At 35.1% G+C, this 20,088-nt stretch overlaps 1 protein-coding gene across 3 annotated transcripts; it reads right to left on the bottom strand.

The window, feature by feature from the left end:
* Positions 1-1,049: 1,049 nt before the first annotated feature.
* On the bottom strand, positions 1,050-18,700 carry LOC140841399 (myosin-1-like). 3 transcript variants are annotated; one of them, XM_073208782.1, is made up of 23 exons: positions 17,633-18,700; positions 15,867-15,968; positions 15,641-15,784; positions 15,402-15,552; positions 15,277-15,304; positions 12,876-13,041; positions 12,642-12,705; positions 12,510-12,523; positions 12,342-12,426; positions 11,990-12,093; positions 11,745-11,883; positions 11,060-11,178; positions 10,825-10,977; positions 10,650-10,739; positions 7,602-7,679; positions 6,753-6,911; positions 6,176-6,382; positions 4,783-4,988; positions 4,554-4,689; positions 3,396-3,525; positions 3,171-3,317; positions 2,747-2,814; positions 1,050-2,008 (listed from the first exon to the last, which is right to left on the bottom strand). In XM_073208782.1, the coding sequence occupies exons 1-23, from the start codon at positions 17,975-17,977 to the stop codon at positions 1,346-1,348; spliced, it is 3,498 nt and encodes a 1,165-aa protein (XP_073064883.1). In that variant the 5' UTR covers positions 17,978-18,700; the 3' UTR covers positions 1,050-1,345. The 3 variants fall into 3 exon arrangements, with proteins under 3 accessions (XP_073064883.1, XP_073064884.1, XP_073064885.1); XM_073208783.1 differs by having other exon boundaries at positions 3,396-3,510; XM_073208784.1 differs by having other exon boundaries at positions 15,899-15,968; positions 17,633-17,806.
* Positions 18,701-20,088: the final 1,388 nt, after the last annotated feature.

Genomic DNA, 20,088 nt, shown 5'->3' with positions numbered 1-20,088 from the left:
TGTTAAGTTAATACATTCAATATATTATTTTTCAGCAGCACCCTTAACTGTTCCCCCTTACATACCCAGTCTCTGACTTGAGCATCGGAGGGGCTACTCCGAGACACCCTCCTAACCCCTTCTAACAGTCTTATTCGTGATTTTAGGCTTAGGGCAATTTCGAAACCTGCGTCTGGACTAGTGACACTTGCTGGAATCGAACCCTAAATTTTCCGTGAGTATCACTATGGAAGCTAATCTTGCACAACTTTCTCTGTGATTTTTGAAATGAGAAGAGAGAAACCAGAAACAAAGAAGAACACGTCGCTGTGAAAGAGAAGAGAAACATAATTTTAATCAGCAAGAAAGGTCCAAAAAAAGCTTAATTATTTTTTAAAATAATAATTTTAAAAAGGACAAATATGGTATTTACGAGAAAAAAATTATTTTTTTAAATGACAGTTTCTTGATGTCTATGTATCTAAATTTTCCAAACCAAGCATAACGCAAAATTTGAAAATCCAAACTTTAAAACAACCAAACAGTAACCTTGCCCAAAAGATGCCAACAGGAAACGATTCACCAAATTAGAAAACCAAATCAACAGGGAAAATTACCTCAGGCAACCAGAAAGGAGGGGAGGCGGATGCATTGCGCTCCGGACACAATTTTCACTATTAACGAAAGAAACGGGAACCGGGTCTTCATCATTACTAACATTGCTAACAGAAGGATGGAGAGAAGCAGAAGAAGAATAGGGATGAGAGCCGGGAAATGATTTGAATCTGAAAAATCTCTTGGAGGAACGAAATGGGAATTGTACAATTTTACGAGGGAAACGAAAGAAGGAAAGAAGAAGAGAGGTCCGATGGTTTAAGGGTGCGGTAAAACTGACAATTACTCCAATCATAGAACGCTAGTTGCAGAGAATGGTGGTCTCGCAACTGCTGTGAAATACTAGACCCACAAAACATCACTCTTTTCCTTGCGCCTTCGCTTCCCCTTTTTCTTTGATTATTAATAACTAGATAGTTCTCATGGAGAATAAGTGCGTGCAAAACAGGGGAATAGGTGCTAACATACCATAAATTGTACTTTGTACGAGAGAATTCCATCTAATAATTAAATGAGTTGCCCATTGCTGGCCTTTTCAGAGAAAGGTTTACAAATACCATTTCTCAACCAATCAATAAAGGGCCAAAAAAGCATACATACACATACTCAAAGCTACCACAGTCCACGGGTCTTCCCACAAGAGTGGAACAAATATAATCCAGCTATGCATGATATTCCATCAGATGCCGTCAGCTTAAATATAAGATACAGTATCTAGCATAGAAGAATAATAGCTTCAACGCAATGCAACTCAAATTATCCTTGTGCTGTTCCTCCTCCCCCACCATTTCTTCTTCGCCTTTTCGCCGGATGACCCTTCCTCATTCCCGAGCTTGTTGAGAACCACCTTCGTTTCCCTCAGTCTGGCTCCATAATCTTTCTTCCAAGCTTCGAACATCTGTTTTAATCTTCGGAGCTCGCGATCTGGATCCAAACTCGCCTCGACCTGCCCTGATCTTACTTCCACCAAGAACTTGGAATCATCTCCAAACACGTTACTCCTCTTCTCAAACTCCTCAGCAAGTCGATTGATAACACTTAATCCAGCACCTGATGATCTTTTGCCATTGATATCATGACTCCTAAAGTTGCTACCACTCTCCCAGCTAGATTCTCTGTCATCGTTTCCATTCACTGATGCATCCGAGCTTCTGCGGGAATCATCAAAAGCCAGGCTCTTCTTTGCAATTGAAAGGCTAGACTGCAGTGATCTCATCTGTTTCTGCCACACTTCTTCCATGGACCTCATTTTTAGCTCATATTCAGACCATCTATTCTCGTATTGTTGAAGCCTTTGGTGAAGGATATCATTCTCCTCTTCTTTAACTCTAAGAGAAGCTTCAGCCCTAAGAACACGACGCTGCATTTCAGCGAGGAAAGATGACTTCACCAGCACCTCTTCGGGATCATTATCCTGATTTGCAACATAATAATGTGAAGAAAAATAACTCCAAAATTCGCAACACATATAAAGGAGTAAAATATGAGGGCATGTATAGATGTGAAATAACACATTTCCCCATTTGGTCAAGAACAATCTTAATTATCATGTGTTCAATAACATATCTTCCATCCAAAAATATTCTTCACATTTCTGATATCACTGTAGAATTCAAATAGCAACAACCGCGAAGAGGCATCAAGACAAACATATCAGACTCCATATTTGAAGAAAATCCTGGACTATTAAAGTTATGAGTTCAATCATTATCCAAACATGTAAATGATGCATATAAATTATACAAACTGTAGAGAGGGAATTGAATGATACAGTTGGAAGTGAACGGACTTAGATTTATGATATGTTCAGAAAAAAAAGTTATGAAACAGTTGCATTTGAGGTAAAGTCTCCACCGTGATTACAGTGGGTATTCTTTGGGCCAAAATCAAATAGTGATTGGACTTTATTACATTTACAGTGGAACAAACACTGGACGAAGTCAAAAAATTAACTGTTTTGAAATGGATCGTGAAATTTTCAGTACTTGCAATGATGTGTGTCTGTGTGTGTTTTCAAGGATCCCATTTTCCTTCAAAATAAATAAATAACAGGAAAGAAACTGAATCACCAGTGATTCCGTTGCTGCCAACAAAACATATGGGACCACTGTAAGGTATTTCATTGGGAAAACCAAAACAAAGTCGAGAGTACCTTTCTTCCTCCAAACTGCAGTAATGCTATATCTCCTGAGCATCTTCTGACCAGCCAGCCACGAATTACTTGAAAGAAAGATTAAGGGGAGAAAAAAATGTATCAGTACAATCTTAGAGCAATGAATCATGAGGATCAGGATGTATCCTGCTAGTGTCTAGGATTTCAACAAGAAAGGGAGTCATTATCTTTAAAATTCAGTCATGTTGCCTTCAACAGTAATATCGAAGACTTTCCATCAGCATGTGAAATAGAGGAGAAAGCTTGTCCAATTGAACTAAAATTGGAGCAAAAAATATAACATGCCCACGGACTAACTGGCAGTTTCTAGATATTCAGATTCCAAAATATGCAGCATTGCACTAACTTTAGTGGGGTGGGTAGTGAAGTCATCTGTCACCAAGTAAATACAGATTATGGTTACCTGATTGTATTGAAATGGACGCCTCCTTCAAAATGTGGAACCTCTGACTGTAACTCCTTGCTCTTATTCTCTTTTGGATAGATATAGCAGCTCTATGTCTGTTTAATAAGACTCCAAAATTTTTTCTAGATTTTTCACCACGAACAACTGCAGCGAAAGGGTTCATGGTTCATAGAGATATTAAATGGTAAATAATATGATAATCAGCTCTCCATATAGACATACACGACTGAAGTGAGGCAATCCCTCTCTTAAGCTCCTTTAAATGACGACGAGCTTGATGACCTCTAAAACAGCTTTGAACACGCAAGATACCATGGAGAGTGTGATTTCTTGTATCCTCAAGCACCCCAATCTGAAACGACTCGTATTATGTGGCAAAATAATGTTCATAAAGGACAATGATGAGATGGTGCAAGTATCCTAAACAAATTATTTGGATTCAGTATTTCCCCGATCTTGTCTGAATGTGTTATTCTAGTGTTACAAGATAAATGGATAATCATTGATAAACTGTTCCAAAAAAGATTACCAGACTACTACAAGTAAGATTAGTTCTGATTTTATTTTGATTTATTAATTATAAACATGAAATACAACGCTGATTGAAAATTTTTAAAAAATAAATAAACGAACAGAATTCTTAAAACTACTGTGAAACATGTGTTGGCCTGAGAAGAGAAAGCTTCACTCAAAAGCCCCACCAAGCACTGCCGGTGACCTCGTGGTCAAGTGGCGTCCCCTCTTCCCAATGTGGGAGAGGGGAAGGTTCAATACCTAACAATCTCCCACCTGCACATTTCACATGGAGACAAAAAAAAAAGCCCAGCCAAACACTCAAAGATAAAGTGTCACCTGGTCCACATTGCTAGGGATGATTTTCATTTAACTACAGTAATTTCCGATTTTAGAGCAATAATGACCGCAAGATAGCTTCTGAAGAAACTATCGGGGTTAATCACCAGACAATGATTTTTATCCTTTTTAAGCAGAGTATTTCTCAACATTTCTTGAAACCTTTGTTTGGCACAAGAGAGAAATGCACGAATCCAACTAGGACCTATAAGTTTGGTGGCCATAACTTAGCGGTATGACAAATAATTAAAAGGTCCATGCGCACAATCTTATGGATAAAGTGTGAATTTCTTGACCCATGGTATCTTTCTACATTGCCAACTATGAATTTCAAATTTTGGGTGTTGATTAAAATAATTAAGCCAGCATTCTAGTTAGGAAAATCACATACAAGCATACACACAGGAAACTGGCCGGGCCTGTTTATTTCCACATTAATTAACAGAACGTTCTAACATTGTTTCGTCAAACAAACAGCAAGTCATTCAAGAGCGAAGGATAAATAGATAAATGGACTGAGGTTCTCACCTGACCGGTCCGGAAAAATAATTTTGTATAGCCAACTTGATACATCTCAGGTAAAATATTAAACTGCTGGAGAATTGCTACAGAAACGCTAAGTGGATCTTGTGATGCAACATGGTCTAATAGAAGAAAACCATACCTGAGAAAGGTGGGAAGCGAGATTATAAATGGTATAGAGAAAAGAATGTGTGAAGTCAAATAAGTAAAATGATGCTGATTTCATTTTCTTTACCTTCTGGCAAACTTTTGATGCGTCATTCTAGTAGGAAAACCAGATCTTGATATTCTTACCACCTCTAGGACTCCACAACAACGAAGCTGTTGTAGGACCAAACCCTGATTGTAAGTACCAGGAGATTGAAAGTTGTTGGGCTTTACACAACGTATGAAATGAGGAGTAGTGCTCTCAAGGCGTTGCATTAATTGGAACAATTGTCCCTGATGATAGAAAGAAAACACTACTATCACCAACATCTAAAAAACAATAATAGTATTATAAACATTGCCTCAAGCATAACTGTTATTCATAAACCTGTCTTTACCATCCAATGATACGGGTAGAGCGAATATGGGCCTGAATAAACAGGGTCCCAAGATCCAATATGTATACTCTACGAAAAATAGAAACTACACGTTGGGAGAGGGGAGTAGAAAAGAGCGAGAAAGGGGAGAGAGAACATTCATTCTGTTTTGTTCATGCTTTGTTATTAGCTTAGCTAGGGAGTGGAGAGTATATTTGTACAAGGATACTCTGGGTTCTTTTTACTTAGTTTCTGAGTTACTTCAATCAATATAATTTCAATTCCAATCTATTTTACTCTTTGCAATTTATAAATTGTTCAAGGCTCAGGTGTGATCTATCATCCAACCCCCGTCCTCCCACACTCCAAAAAAGAAAAGGATAGGTAACCTGCCAAGTGCACACTTACTAAAGTACAAAGGGCAAGCAAGTTCTAATGTAATCAAACCAAAGAGCAAATTGATACCAGGTTTTCACAATTTTCAACATTGATCCTTGCTCAATCACATTTCAAGCTCAACATGCAAACTTAACATACGTAGCCAAACATGTATGATGATCATGCCCCCACGAGGATCATCCTTGGCAGTATCAAATCTGGGAACCTGTAAGTTCTAGTTAGACCATTGTGATGCTATTAACTAGAATATGGTCCTTACCAACAGCTACGTCATGTTGTTATCCAATTAATCATGGCAAGTAATGTGGGTAAGACAACGAGTTTTGATCAATAAGACCCTGTATAGGATCGCATATACAAAAAAAAGGAAGGTTCATGACCTGAAAAAATGCCACGCTTTAATTAGACTTTTACTTCAAAATCATGATAATACCATTGCTACTTTTGTTAACTTCCTGAATCAGTCACTCCATACTATCTGATGATGTCATAATTTTGACAGCACTTTAAAAGGAGAAATAAATACTCCGTGAAATACAATAGGCACCAACCAATGGCCACACAAAACTGTTTAATAAGTTTGAATGGAGCAGTAGCATCTCTAATTTGCAATTTAGCTCATCCCAACCCCCAATCAACATGATCACCAGACATGCACATAAATTTAATCTCCATAATCCTTTAAGAAGGAGACATCATTGTTACCTTGAACTTCGTCATCACACTTAGTTTTTGTGAATCTGCTCCACCAGATTTATGTAATGCACCAACAACAGGCTTCTCAGATTGAGCAAGCATACTGGACGCAAAAGCCTGAGGAAGGTGGCATGCGCAAGAAGACAAAAGTTGGATGGAATCCAAATGAAGTAAATCTCGATTTTTCTCGAGGAACCCAGTCGTATCGTAAGTAACCTGAGATGAGCAAAGAAGACAGCAAATTCTCACAGATCCAGAGAAAATTAAGCGTAAAGGTTCCAGAAATTATTGTTATGGTCGGTTAAAACATTTTTAGTACTTGTTTGTAGTACATACAAACAGAAATAAAAAATGTAGCCCAATAGGCACAATGTCACCGTTTATGCAGTAAAAGTATAGCAAAAAATTAAATATCAGAACCGGCCTGGCCCCAGCAACTAAGATTTGCAAAGATAGCCACTGGAATTTCATTCTGTACTTATTTCTTTTACCTTTCTGTGTGAGTGAATTAATAAAAGGAAAGGGGGAGGCAATGGAACAGCATTTATTTATCTGTAAAGATTTTATCAGTTATAAAAGTAAATACCTCCCCTGCATAATGACATACAGTAAAAGCTTTGCCTCTTGCTCCTCTAAAACAAGGGTTAGAATTCAGATGCTGCTTGAGCTTATTGGCAAAGGTCAAATCTGTACCATTTGGAAAGGTTGATTCCTCATCTAGCAAGGATTGCAACCCTAAAGGTTTCTGCACAAAAATAGTTAATAGAGGTCCATGAGAAAGAAAAATAAAAGAAACATAAATATCCAAGTCAACTGCATTCAGTTTACTTTCCACCGCAACTCACATTACAGAATTTAAAAATATGAATGATCACTCAGGACCTTGTGAATGGCATGTATTTAACATTAAAATTGGGGGAGACACCGTAATATTTGTCCAAATGGAGATTCTGAGGGGTAGCACCTACGATGGCCCCAGCATATCTTTTCCTTATTTAACATCAAATGTTTTGTTGTCCCAGGCTTACCATTATTTCATTGCGTTCTATTGATGGGTTTCTATTCCTAAAGAACAGTTATATGGAGCTACGTTGCCTGATTGACAAAACGATCTTGCACATACCATGTATTTAATGAAATATTAAAATTAGGGGACATACCATAATTTTTGTCCAAATGGAGATTCTGAGTGGTAGCACATTATATGTCCGTATCAAATTTTTAAGTTATTTAACAACGAACATGTGATGGACGTGCCTTCAACATTCACCATATTTCCATGTACAATGAACGTAAAATAGAATCTTCTTGCACATTACAAGTATCCTAAGTAAGGTTATGAAAAAGAGATTTAAAGATAAAACATTAAGCAGTTTAGATAGCAAGCATCAAAAAATACAAGTTGTCTAAAATTTTGGAAAGTTGGCTTTCATACCTTCTCAAAAAGATTAAGACAATCTTGATTGTCTTCAAAATCAACTTTCTCCCAGTCAATGCCGTCTTGAATGTATTCCTGGAGAAGGATTTTTAGATTTTAAAATATTGAAAAAGTGATAACCATTCAATTTCATCCATTTCCCTGGAATTTGCTTCGCGGACTAAAATTTTTCCTCTAGCTATATATTATAACATGGTCCAAGGAAGCTCGAGTATAAAAATAATTTAATAAAAATTGAGATCAGCTTCGTATCCTAAATATTCAGAAAAATTGATAAGAATAGTACCGTTTAACGACAGTTGACGTGATTCCATCTTTGAAACAAAATTTAAAAAAAAATAAAAGCACCATCTAATTGATGTAATTCATTCACAAGTTAACGATTACAATTATTAACATCCCTAGTGTATACATGGGCTTAACTCCATAGCCATCTTTTTTATCAGGAATAATTGGACTTGTACCCATTTTCAAGTATGAAAGAATTGGGCTTAACCTCATAAGGAAACTTTCTAATCCATGAAACCACTTTAATTTGTATCTTTATGTGAGAAAGCAGCCAAAATAGCGCTACTTTCAATAAATTGATTAATTGAAGCAAAATGCCCAATAAATCAAGTGACACAAAATAATAATTCTTCCTTTGCAAACTGGCTCTAATAATATGATTAATCTAATTCAATCGCATGGGACTACCTTCCAGATCCCTGGCCAATCTCATAGTAATCATTTTACACTAGCATTTTGCAATATTTTACATTTTCATTCTTAAGCATTTTTTTTTTTTGATAGGAAACGATTATTTATTAATAATAATAAAGTTAAAAGGAGTACATCAATGGACTAGTAGTCCACTGTCTTAATGTGACACAACCCATTAACATCACAGTAGAAAATAATCTAGCAATACACAAGTTCCCAATGTCTCAACAAATGGACATTGCCATGTTGATCTTGATTTTTTCCCAACATTCGTCTGAATTTTTCTCAGTGTCTTCAAAGATTCTTCGGTTTCTTTCTAACCATACCGTCCAACAAATGCACTGAACCACTGTTTGCCAAAAAAATTCTTCCCCTATTCCCTTTTGGTTGTCCCAAATCCATAATGAATAGCTCTTGTGTTGACTTTGGAGTGACCCAAACCAATAGCAGCTCTTGCAATGCTCTAGCCCACAGAAATGCGGAAAATGGACAATGAATGAGCAAATGATCTTGAGTCTCTGATTCGTTTCTGCATAGAACACACCAGCTAGGATTCAAAGTGATACCAGGACATTTTTTTTGAATCTTCTCCGAAGTCGGTAGCTTACCCAGAACGGCTGTCCAAGAGAAGATTTTGATTTTGCTAGGGACTGGATTTTTCCAGATAGGATGGAATAGACGGAAAGGCGGAAAGAGATCATCTGGAAAGAAAGATGCATAGAAAGAACTGACTGAAAAACAACCTGAAGAATCCCCACTCTACTTAATGAAATCGTCTACCCCTTCAACTAATCTGACCAAGTCTAAAGCAACCAAAATTCTTAAGCATATGTTTTAGTGGGACGTGAACATAGACCAGCACTATGAGATTACCTACACTATGGAATTGTTACTCAACCTAATTTGGGAGATCTTTTATTTGAAAAGTCAAAATTCGACAAAAAGGCAATCATAGATGAATAAAGACAATACTCTGGTAGATAAAGATTTCTGGACGTTTGAAAGTAGTGTACAAGTAAGGTTTTCAAATGTCTCGAAAAACAATAATTAAAGCATGATATCTATCATATTGTTTTTATTGCCTCCATTGCTTTGATGATTAAAATATATTGATGATCTCATAGAAATTAGTAATTAATGAAAACCATCTAGACTAAGTGGCTGCCTCCTTCAACTAAGAAAGAAGAAACAAGAATTGGTTTTTGCTGGAATGGTGGTTCAGATTCTTTGAGTGCGATTCTGCTTCCATTAGCAGGCTTGAATTAGAGTGTGGTAATAAAATATTAAGAAAGTGTCGTTAAATAACATGTGTTAAAACAACCAGTTCTCTTGATAATAGACCCTCCAAGACCCATCGAAAAATGGAGATCACATTCACTCTGGAACCGTAGTAGGTAAACTTGAAGGAGAAAGAAAGATCACTTTTGGGCTTTGTTGATTGTTGATTTACTGCGAGATGATTATATATATATATATATATATATATATATATATGATTCAATAGTACATTTTCAAGTTAATAATTCAACTATCTAAATTATATTATAAAAAGTCACGTCTTCAAAAACCCTTAAAAGGTACATGATTATGTCACTGGTGTGGGATTTGTAAAGATTGCTTCTGATCGAGGACATTGGAGCAAGAGAAAAGCTAAGCGATGTCTCATGCTAGAGTTGCAGGGAGTAGGCCCGCATTGTTTAACCTCATCTCTCAAAGTGGGTAGTAAATTCCCTACCATTCTAACTGCAAGCAATAAAATTAGTCATGCAACGCTCGCTGAAACTAGTGCCAAGGTGGTTTGGATAATCTGGGGAAGGAAGGGTTTTTAACCAAATTCTAGTGATTGAGTATAGCGTATACAAAAGAATATATTGCTAACTGTTCACGTAAGCGAGATTGACACATTTTGAAAGGATATTATACAGGATTATGCACATCTTGTGAGGCTGTGACTGGCATCGAAACGACCGTGTACCAACTCATACTTCACTGATCGATTTTTTCAAGCATGTGCATAAACAGGTTTCGATAAATTTGTCAACACATGAAACAAATATTAGTTCAAACTTCTTTTTCCTCATGTATTAAGATAGTAATCATATTTACTTAGTTCAGAGATTGATATTTTTTAGCAAATGATTCGCTTAAAATAGAGGAACCATCGCTATCTTTTACAAATAAAAATAACCTGCATATATCATTAAAAAGAGAAGATTGACACGAATGGGGGGCTACTATAAATAAGCAATAGTTCTCAGCTTAAAAACAAGCATTAAACCTGACAAATGAATATATAATTTACAAGCACCGGGAAAGACATTCAAAGAAAAAAAAATTGTTTACCTCTTGCTCCAATTTGAACAGGTGGCGGTTGAAGTGTTGTTGTAACCTTTCATTGGCATAATTAATGCAGAACTGCTCAAAGCTATTCCTCTAAAGAAAAAAATAGTAAATACAGTCATAGAAGAAAAAGACAAATAACATGAAAAGTAAATTAAGTACCAGGAAAGGCACACACCTCAAATGATTCAAAACCATAAATATCCAGAATACTGATGGACCTTCCGGTGCGTCTTTTACCTACTAATAGGGATTTATTGATTTGTTCAACCAGCCAGTCAAACAAACAAGAATAGATTGATTTAGCCAGTGCATCTCTTGTATCAATTGCCTGAAAAATTCAATTAACCACATAACAGAAAGTAAGTGCATGCATAACAAATCCTCAATGCCCTTGCGCTTATGTAACAAACCTGAGCGAGGGTAAGTTTTTGAACAATTGTATCGTTTCCAACTCTCATTTTTCGAGTTGACAATGCTAGCTTTAGCTCCTCAAGATCACATTTAGTCAATGTTGCAACATTTATTAGACCTGAGGGTTGCACAAACAGCATGGAGAAAATCCATGAAGCTCACTTGAGTTATGAAACAGTCTTTTGTATCACATATTCTTAATAAAACTGATACACAGATGAAAAAAATAAAACTTAAGACAATGAAACGACAAGTCTGTTTATAGAACATCTCAACATATTTTGATAAAGGACAACCAAACAAAAATTCCAGGGAAACAGAATCAATTCAATCAAGGAGAAAGTAATAGATGATCACGAATTTAACACAACATTTTTTTGTGTCCCGCCTAGTTCATGTGTACAATCATCAGAGATACCAGAAATGCAAACGTCCCACAACTGGGAATTTAGATACGGGCCACGGCAGTATTCTTGAGGATTACAAAAATTCCACCATGATCATTACGGTATTACCGTAAGATGGATCTCATTCAAATGTGAAATTTACAAGTCTGAAATCGTAACTCTCTTTTCTTAAAACGACATAGGATTTGTTTTGGCAAACTAAGCACATGAAACTTGATTTACTTTACCATGCATTCAAGCAGTATCATTTCAAAAGTGAATTCCGAAAATTCATCACCTTCATCCACAACTGGTTCAACATGGTGATCGCTGTCAATGTCTGTGAAGGAGACTTCCCCCAGCCATAGAACTGCAGATAGCATAGCAAATACTCTATCTTGGTCGTCTTTTTTAACATGAACAATATCCAAAGCATCCTGGGCGAGGAATAATATTTATTAATAAGTTTCCTACTGTAAGATATGAGGATATGAAAAGGTAACAGCTTGAGAAAGACTAGATTTAGTCCATAACGATAGATACCATTACAACTTGAAACTGTTCTGTATCATCGATGCCAGGAATTGTAAAACAACCGCTTTGCTTCAAATACCTGAACTCGTCCGCATTCTTCAATTTTAATTTTTCTGCATGACAAGACATTAAAACAAAGAAAATCTCAATGGATAATTTTTCAAGAGGTGTGAAATGTGAAAGGGTACCAGAAAATGAATCAATATTTAATCTGGCAATCGTGAAAGCACAACCAGCCTAACCCCATATAGAATTCAGGACATCAAATCAAAGTAACCTTACTCCGTTCGTTCATAATACTTAGTTTGCAGTACTGTTAATCGTTATTAAAAAAACACATGAATTGAAAATAATGCTATACCTCTCAGGATATGTGAAGCCCCAGCACAAAGCTGATAAAAAATGTGATATGACCTTTCTCCTTCTGAACATTGAACAACTCTGGACTGGACATTAAAACAGCCAGCCTGAGTCTCTTGTATCAAAAATTCCATTATTTAAATCAAACCTCTAGGGTATTGGAAATTACCTTCTCGAGTAAAACTGCGGGGAACAACAAATGCATCAGACCATGAAACAAAAACAAAATGAATTAGATCAGTATTTGTAATGGCACAAGGGTACACAGTAATTTGGATTCTTGTGCTGTACATGATCTTACAAGTTTGAATCCTGGCTCCCGATATCTTTCCAGTTTCACTAAAGTGAATTTCAATCAGCTTTCCCTGCAGACGGGAAAGACTAGTTACTCAAGTTTACAACCAGAAAAACTTAAGAAGTCACTTCCACAAAAAGAGTGCAGAAGCTTCATGTATGTCAACTATGAGGATAAAGATTTTCATGCTTCTCAACTACGAAGATAAAAGGATGTAAGTATGTAACTCAAGCAACTCACAAATCGACTTGAATTGTCATTTCTCAACGTTTTGGCATTACCAAAGGCCTCCAAAATTGGATTAGTCTTCAGTATCTCATACTCAATACCACTACCACCTCCCAGAGTAGCCAAATACTGCATTGCTATCTTAGCAGTCTCAGTTTTCCCAGCTCCGCTTTCACCGCTGGATAAATAGAGATTACCAGAATCACACATTATTGTGTGGATCAAAATAATAAATTTATTAGTTAAGCAGAAATTAAATTCCAAAAGGAAAGATTAACGTTTAGAATCATAGAATAGCCAAGATAACTACACCCGTCCCAACAGAATAACAAATGCAGCAAAGAAGTCACAGAATCATAAGAAAATTATGAAAATTTGACTTGGGTGAGAAGAATTGAAAAGAAAAAGGTAAATTATATCCAGCAAATGGATATTTATGCTGAGAGCAATGCATTACAAGATTCAGGCCACAGATTGCTCGAATTAGAATTTTCGATTCTAACTTAAGCAACCTCGGTTAGACAGCTACTTAAAGATGTGTTAGTACAAGTGAAGTGTTAAGGTTTGGTAGATAACAGCAGTCTCTTATTACTTGATGAGTGCATCAAGGAGAGGAGTTGTATCAAGATATTTTATTAAAATACAATGGCGGCCAATTCACAGAAAATCTGGCTTATGCATCACCTAAAACAATGAATTGCATATATGCTGAACGAGGACCATCAAAAAGAACAACCATGAACCCACTAGAGATAATGCCTATTTTACAGGAGGATGTTCCATTGCATCCTGAAAACTATAAAGTAAAAGCAATAGCTCAAAATTTCCATAGTAGTGATTGCCGCTACTAAGTTCTAAGCATTAGCCAATCAGACAACAAAAATGCCAAAACAAGAAATTAAAAAGGATTGTTTTGGTTCTGGAAGCATAAACCTGACACTGAATCTGCAGTTTGTCAAAAATAATTTCATACAAAACAACCAAGTTAAAACAAAAACAGATGGCACATTTTCAGGACCTAGCATTTCTTCAGTTGAAATCAACATTACCTTGGGCTTGGTCTAGTAGGCCAAGTTAATTCAAAGGTGTGAATCAAGTGCATGTTTTTAACAGTATGTTAGGATGAACAAAAAAATGGGATTTGGCTTTGGATTTGGATTTGGAATTAGAATTAGAATTGGATTTGGGATTTTGATCCATAGATTTCTGTATGGCAGAAAAACAAAAAAAGTGATTTAAGAATTGGATTTCAGAGTTAAAATAATATCCTTTGACATTAATAAAATTATATATACTTATTTTTTTAAATATCTTGTTTATTAACAATATTATGTAAATATCCATATATTGTCTGTCATGATATAGAAGTAAAAATTATTTTTTAAAAAATAACAAGAAAAAAACCATATTGTTATTATATAAATTTTAAGAATTAAAAAAAATAAAGTTCACCATGAGGTTTTGACCAAAACTAAATTAAAATTTTAAAATTAAAATAAGGTTTTTTATAACTTATAAAAATTTTAAGTATAAAAATATTTTATATGAATTATAAATAAATTAATAATAATAATAAAAAAAAAGTCTGAATTTAACGTACATGATTTCAGGAATACCATATGTTACTAAGTTTGAAAATTGGATATAAAATTTATGAGGTAAATATAAAAAAATAATATTAAAATAATTTTTATTTATTCCATGCCTCAAATCCCATTAAATCTGATTAAATCTCTTCAATTTGTAAAGATTTCATTTACTTAAACCAAATACCATCAAATCCCATCGAATATCAGTCCTGTTTTGAAATCTCATCATCCCAAACACTGAAAATGGTATTTCCAAATCCAAATCCCCTTTTTTTCTTCACTCCAAACACTGTAAATGTTGTCACATTTAGCCAAGATCAAAAGGTCAAACTCAAATGAAAACATTTTGCAAGTAAAATGTAGTCGTTCTGGTCCTACAATGTGATACTCAAGTATGACCAAAGGAGACGCATGCAAGATATGTACATGAAGTCACGGCTGCTGCCATGATCAAGCATCTCAAACCTTGCTGATACTTTTTGTATCTAATTTCATAATGTCGGGCTCCTTTTCTATCTAGTATAACATACCTGTTCCAAAAATTATTTTTAACGAAATTTTAAAACAGTTATATAAAATCTAAAGATCGGAATGAGTTAGGCATAAACCACCTTGAGTCCTCCTAGCTACGAAGTTTTTCATTAAAAAAACAAAAAAAAATGAAAATTTGGATCTTAAAATGTCTAATACGGTCAGCAGCTGTCTTATGATCCAAGTTCGGGGATTTAAGTATTACAAACTCATGATATAACAACAAAAAACTTATTCAGCAAATCAAAAAGGTAGAGATGGCAAACAGGAAAAACAATTAATGATTAACTGACCTTATAATGATAGATTGATTAACTTCATCTGCAGGAGAAAAAAATAATTTGCTCAGCTAAAAAATTTCCAGCCAACCTTTAGTTGCTATTTAGAGTAATATAATAGTTCACACAACAAGAATTACCTCGGATCATTTCCCGCATAGCGGTATCAGTAATGGCATACACATGCGGGCTCTCCAAAGATTTGTTCTTATATGCATCAATGTAATTGTTTCCATACAATGATACTTTCTTAAAGGGATTAATAGCAACAAGAACTGGACCAGCTTTGGTCTGATATGAAAAGAGAAAAACAAAATCTCTGGCAATAAGTAAAATGGGAAATTTAAGATAAATTTTCAACATGAATGTGTACGCTTACATAAATCATGTCCCGGTTATATCTATATTCCAGATTGTACAATACTGATGGTTCATTTAAATAACTTAGCTGCATCAGATCATCTACACCATCAAGTATATCTGGATTTGCTGGTACCAAATTTTCTACATTTACTTTCAACACCTACATAGGAATACTAGTTAAATTAAAGATGGATAAATTTAACTGATATAAACTTAATCCAAATAAAATAAATTGCGCTCACTTTTCCCTGAGGCAATGATATTAATGACTCACTTCCAGAGTTCTGAATAATTGTTCCCAGCTCCCAACTACCATCAGGAAGTTGAAACCACAACCGAAGCTTCTGAATATACAAACTTAAAAAACTTGGTTATAAGATCCATGATAACTAGGATTATCATCAAAGAGGACTTCCCAAGTTTACTTCAAACTAAAACATGATAGAGAAATTTATCCCAAGTCCTTCATAAATCAATTGACAAGAACTCATACACACGGTAGCAGTCTCCAACATTACAGCATTCATCGAGGATCTCAAGTTTGAACAACCTTTTTTATCTACAGGGTGCAAAAATCTACTATGCAGATCTACAGCCGACTAAATGTTTTTGGTTTCTCCCTTGTCTTCGCTCTCTACCACTAAAATCTAATTACAAGTTCTTGAGTTTCTTCATGCAAACGTTTTGGAAAGAATTTTCTATCATCTCAATATAAAACACAATTGCAGTTCATGGGAGAATGCTTTGGTCTCTAATCTAGGTTCTGGATTGGATTTATCGTTGTTTTGTTGTTGAAAATTTACTTTGAATATGTCGTTAGCACCCCACGCAAATAAATAGAAATAATCTCATAAAAGATATTTTCATGCACAAATAAAATCCTCTATTGAAACACTTTGATACAGAGTTACTTTTGTGATACAAAGACCCTGCACATTAAGCCATCTCCAATCTAAATAATGTCTACTTGCCTATGATTCTAACTTCTAACATAATAGATATCTTTATAAGCCACACAAAATGTAATGCTGGTGCAATTTTCCATAAACCAAAGTTTTACTTATATCGACATCATACCCTAAATTGCTAGCATGAATGGAGTGAGTCGACTAATACAGATTCATAACGTGAAAACATTGGAAATGCAAGTATACTAAGTTCCAGATCTGATTCATCAATCAGAAGCAAAAAGCTTACATCAAAAGATAATTTCTGGAAGAAAATGGTATGTGCACCAAATGATGCTGGATGGTGCCATAAATGAAAAATTTTCCAAGCATGTCAACATAAGATATATAAGCAGAGAGCAGACAGTTGGGCATACAAAGTATGGCATATTAAGAGACAGCGCCAATCGAGCTGTGCGAGAGTACATATAAGGTGACTACCATACAAAAAAAAATTGACAATAGTAATTCTTATTAGTCAGATACTTCTTGGTGGAGAAAAATGATTTCTACCTCTCAGAAGTATTTCATTGATTCAATATGTGCGATAATTACAGATGGCAAAAAGAATTAAATGATCCAATCATGTCAGCAAGTGATTATCCTAACTCCAAAAATAAGTGGACTGGTTTTTTGTTTTTCCACAGCCAGAGTTGCAAAAATTCCAGGTCCTTAACCTAGAAATTTCATTTATACTCTGCATTATTAAAACTGATGTATTCTCCACAAACAAAGCATGTCTGAGACCACCCTCCAAAACAATTCATTGGCTCCAAGGAACTCGAAAGAACACTCAAAGACGAAGCTTTGACGCAACTCCATTACAACATGACGTTCTTCCTAAATTTCATCTAATTTCCTATTCATGATTCAATCCCAACGACTAGTCATATAAATAGGGATTCATCAGATCCGATTATATCTCCTTGCTGCCACCATCAGCCAAAAAAGCGTGAAAGGCAGGGCATCAATGCTTTAAAAAAACGTAGAAACAATAAATAATATGCAGCTCCAGCAGCGCAAGAAGTGCATTTCAATTCTGAGAAAACTCCAGTGTATACCTTCTTTGATGCATATGGGGTGGTGTCATTCCACCTAGACTGGACATACAACTGTTTGGGTGATCTGATAGGCGTATTTGAAGCCTCAAAATTACCACCCAACGAAGAGCCATCTTTTGTTGACACATCCAAGCTACCATAGGGTGATTCATCATCATCCGAACGGACATCACCACTGCCATTACCATGGCCCTGCTTACTGTCAATCGACAGCTCAACATTTTTCGATGCAATACCAGGTACCATCATCTTGTCACTTCCCGGAGGATCGACGTACCTAAAATCTCCAGGCAAAGATTTAATTGCCTGAAAGGCAGGCGGTCGCCTAACTTTCTCATGTGACATTTTTTACTCAAGAACAGTCCTTTTCCTTCCCCAGCCCAATGAATCGCACTCACGAAGCTATAACTGGATCCAGAGCAAATCGGTGAATCAAAGTTCAAATTTTGCGGTCCCACACTCCAAACTGCCCAACTGAATGGCTACGGAGGGGACCATTCATCCTAAAAATACAACGACAGTAATGAAACTCTTCACTGGCCGCTCGTACTACCAATCCATCCCAACACCAAATCTCAAACCCCAAACCTAAACCCCGAAAATATTGGAGAAAAATAACGAAAACTCTCAGAGCAAAAGAAACGCATACAAGAAACCACTGAAACCCAAAGACTTCGAATCATAACACACTTGATTCATCCTCATCCAAAGAAACCCCACATCTAGCACACCTCCACCAATTCCCACAAGCCCAATTGACCAATTCTTCAAATTTTTTATCTTTTCGTATAAAAAAACGAAACCCAATGTGGGAAAAGAGCTAATTGTTCAAAGTAACAGTACAGATTAAATGAAAGCCGAAATCATGGGCACCAAAGAATGGGAGAGAGAATCTAGGCAGGCAGAAAGGAGGAGCGAGAAAATTCAAGGCCAAGAAGAAGAGAGAACAGCAAAAAGCTTTTTCTCTGTTTCTTTATTTGTTGGGGAGTTGACGTTAATGGACGCTTTCAAAGGCAAACATTGTGGGTGGTTGCCATTGCCTCTCTCCCATTTTCTTTTTAAAATTTAAGGTACCAAACAAATTTTTCTTCGTTTTCTTGATTTTATTGTTGCTGTTATTATTAATAATTACAATTTATAATTTACACATATAAATATTATTATATGTGGTTGAAAAAATGAGTTTCACAATTATCAACTAGCAAATGAATTGAACTTTTTGAACACAAAAAAAAAAAAAAAAAAGATTCCATTTCAATTTTTAACAATTATTTTGTTGATTAAGTTTCGTGTGACAGTCTCACAAAATTAACATGTGAAATGATCTCATATGAGATTTTATATATCTCTTACTATTTATTAAGGCTGAGTAGGTTAGAGTAACTTCCTTGGTCTGTTTTTTAAAATACCTAAAATACCCTTCACCCCCACTCTCTACATTACTAATTATATATATTAATAAAGTGTTAAAAAATAAAAGCAAGTTACATGTAGTTTAGTGGATAAAGCCTATGTTTCTTAATCATGAGGTTGTAGGTTCAATTTTTGCTTGGGTCTTTTTTATTCTTTTTTAATTTATTTTTTAGTTCATATATCAAAATTATAATGTAGCCACTCATTATTTCTTATAAATATATTTTGATCCTCATTTAAATATAAATCAAATAAATTATAAAAACATATCGTACAAGCACGCAACGCGTGCGTCGTTGTACTAGTTTTGTTATTATGTGTCAAATTCTTTTTGTTGCCATTTGGATCAGTTTTGGAAATTTCTCCAAAAAAATTAAATATTCATAAGGTTTCGGATATTAGTTTGATATTATAAATCATATATAAGTGTTGGCTTTACATATAGGCAAAAACTTGTGTGAGACGATCTTATGGATCGTATTTTGTGAGACATGTCTCGTATTTGGGTTATCCATGAAAAAATATTACTTTTTATGCTAAGAATATTAATTTTTATTGTGAATATCGGTAGAATTGATCTGTCTCACAGATAAAAATTCGTGAGACCGTCTCAAAAAAATCTACTATTACATGTAAGTTTGAAATATGTTAAAAATCCTTAGAAATTGAACTTTGGAGAACTTCATATTGAGTATTATATTGAGTATTAAATATTAATATTAAAATAATAAATGTTCGTTCTGTCAAGAGAATGTTTCATATTATTTTAATATTATTTTTTTAGATCTAAAACCGTACAAGTTCTTATAAAACAGTTGATCTATTTAACCATGTTTTAAAATTAAGCTTTAATTTAGAAACAATTGCTAAAGAAGAGAAATTATTCAAAATCAAATTTAACAAGAGACCCGTAGGAGAGGTTTAGAGTACTAAGAAAAATATTAATTTATTGACAAAAACTTGTATGAGACGGTCTCACGGGTCGTATTTGTGATATGGATCTCTTATTTGGGTCATCCATGAAAAATTAATATTTTTTAAGA

The sequence above is a fragment of the Primulina eburnea genome, chromosome 9 (genome assembly GCF_022965805.1).
Source record: "Primulina eburnea isolate SZY01 chromosome 9, ASM2296580v1, whole genome shotgun sequence".
NCBI lineage: Eukaryota > Viridiplantae > Streptophyta > Magnoliopsida > Lamiales > Gesneriaceae > Primulina > Primulina eburnea.
Note: the sequence above shows the minus strand (reverse complement) of the source record. Positions and strands in the feature narration are given on the sequence as shown.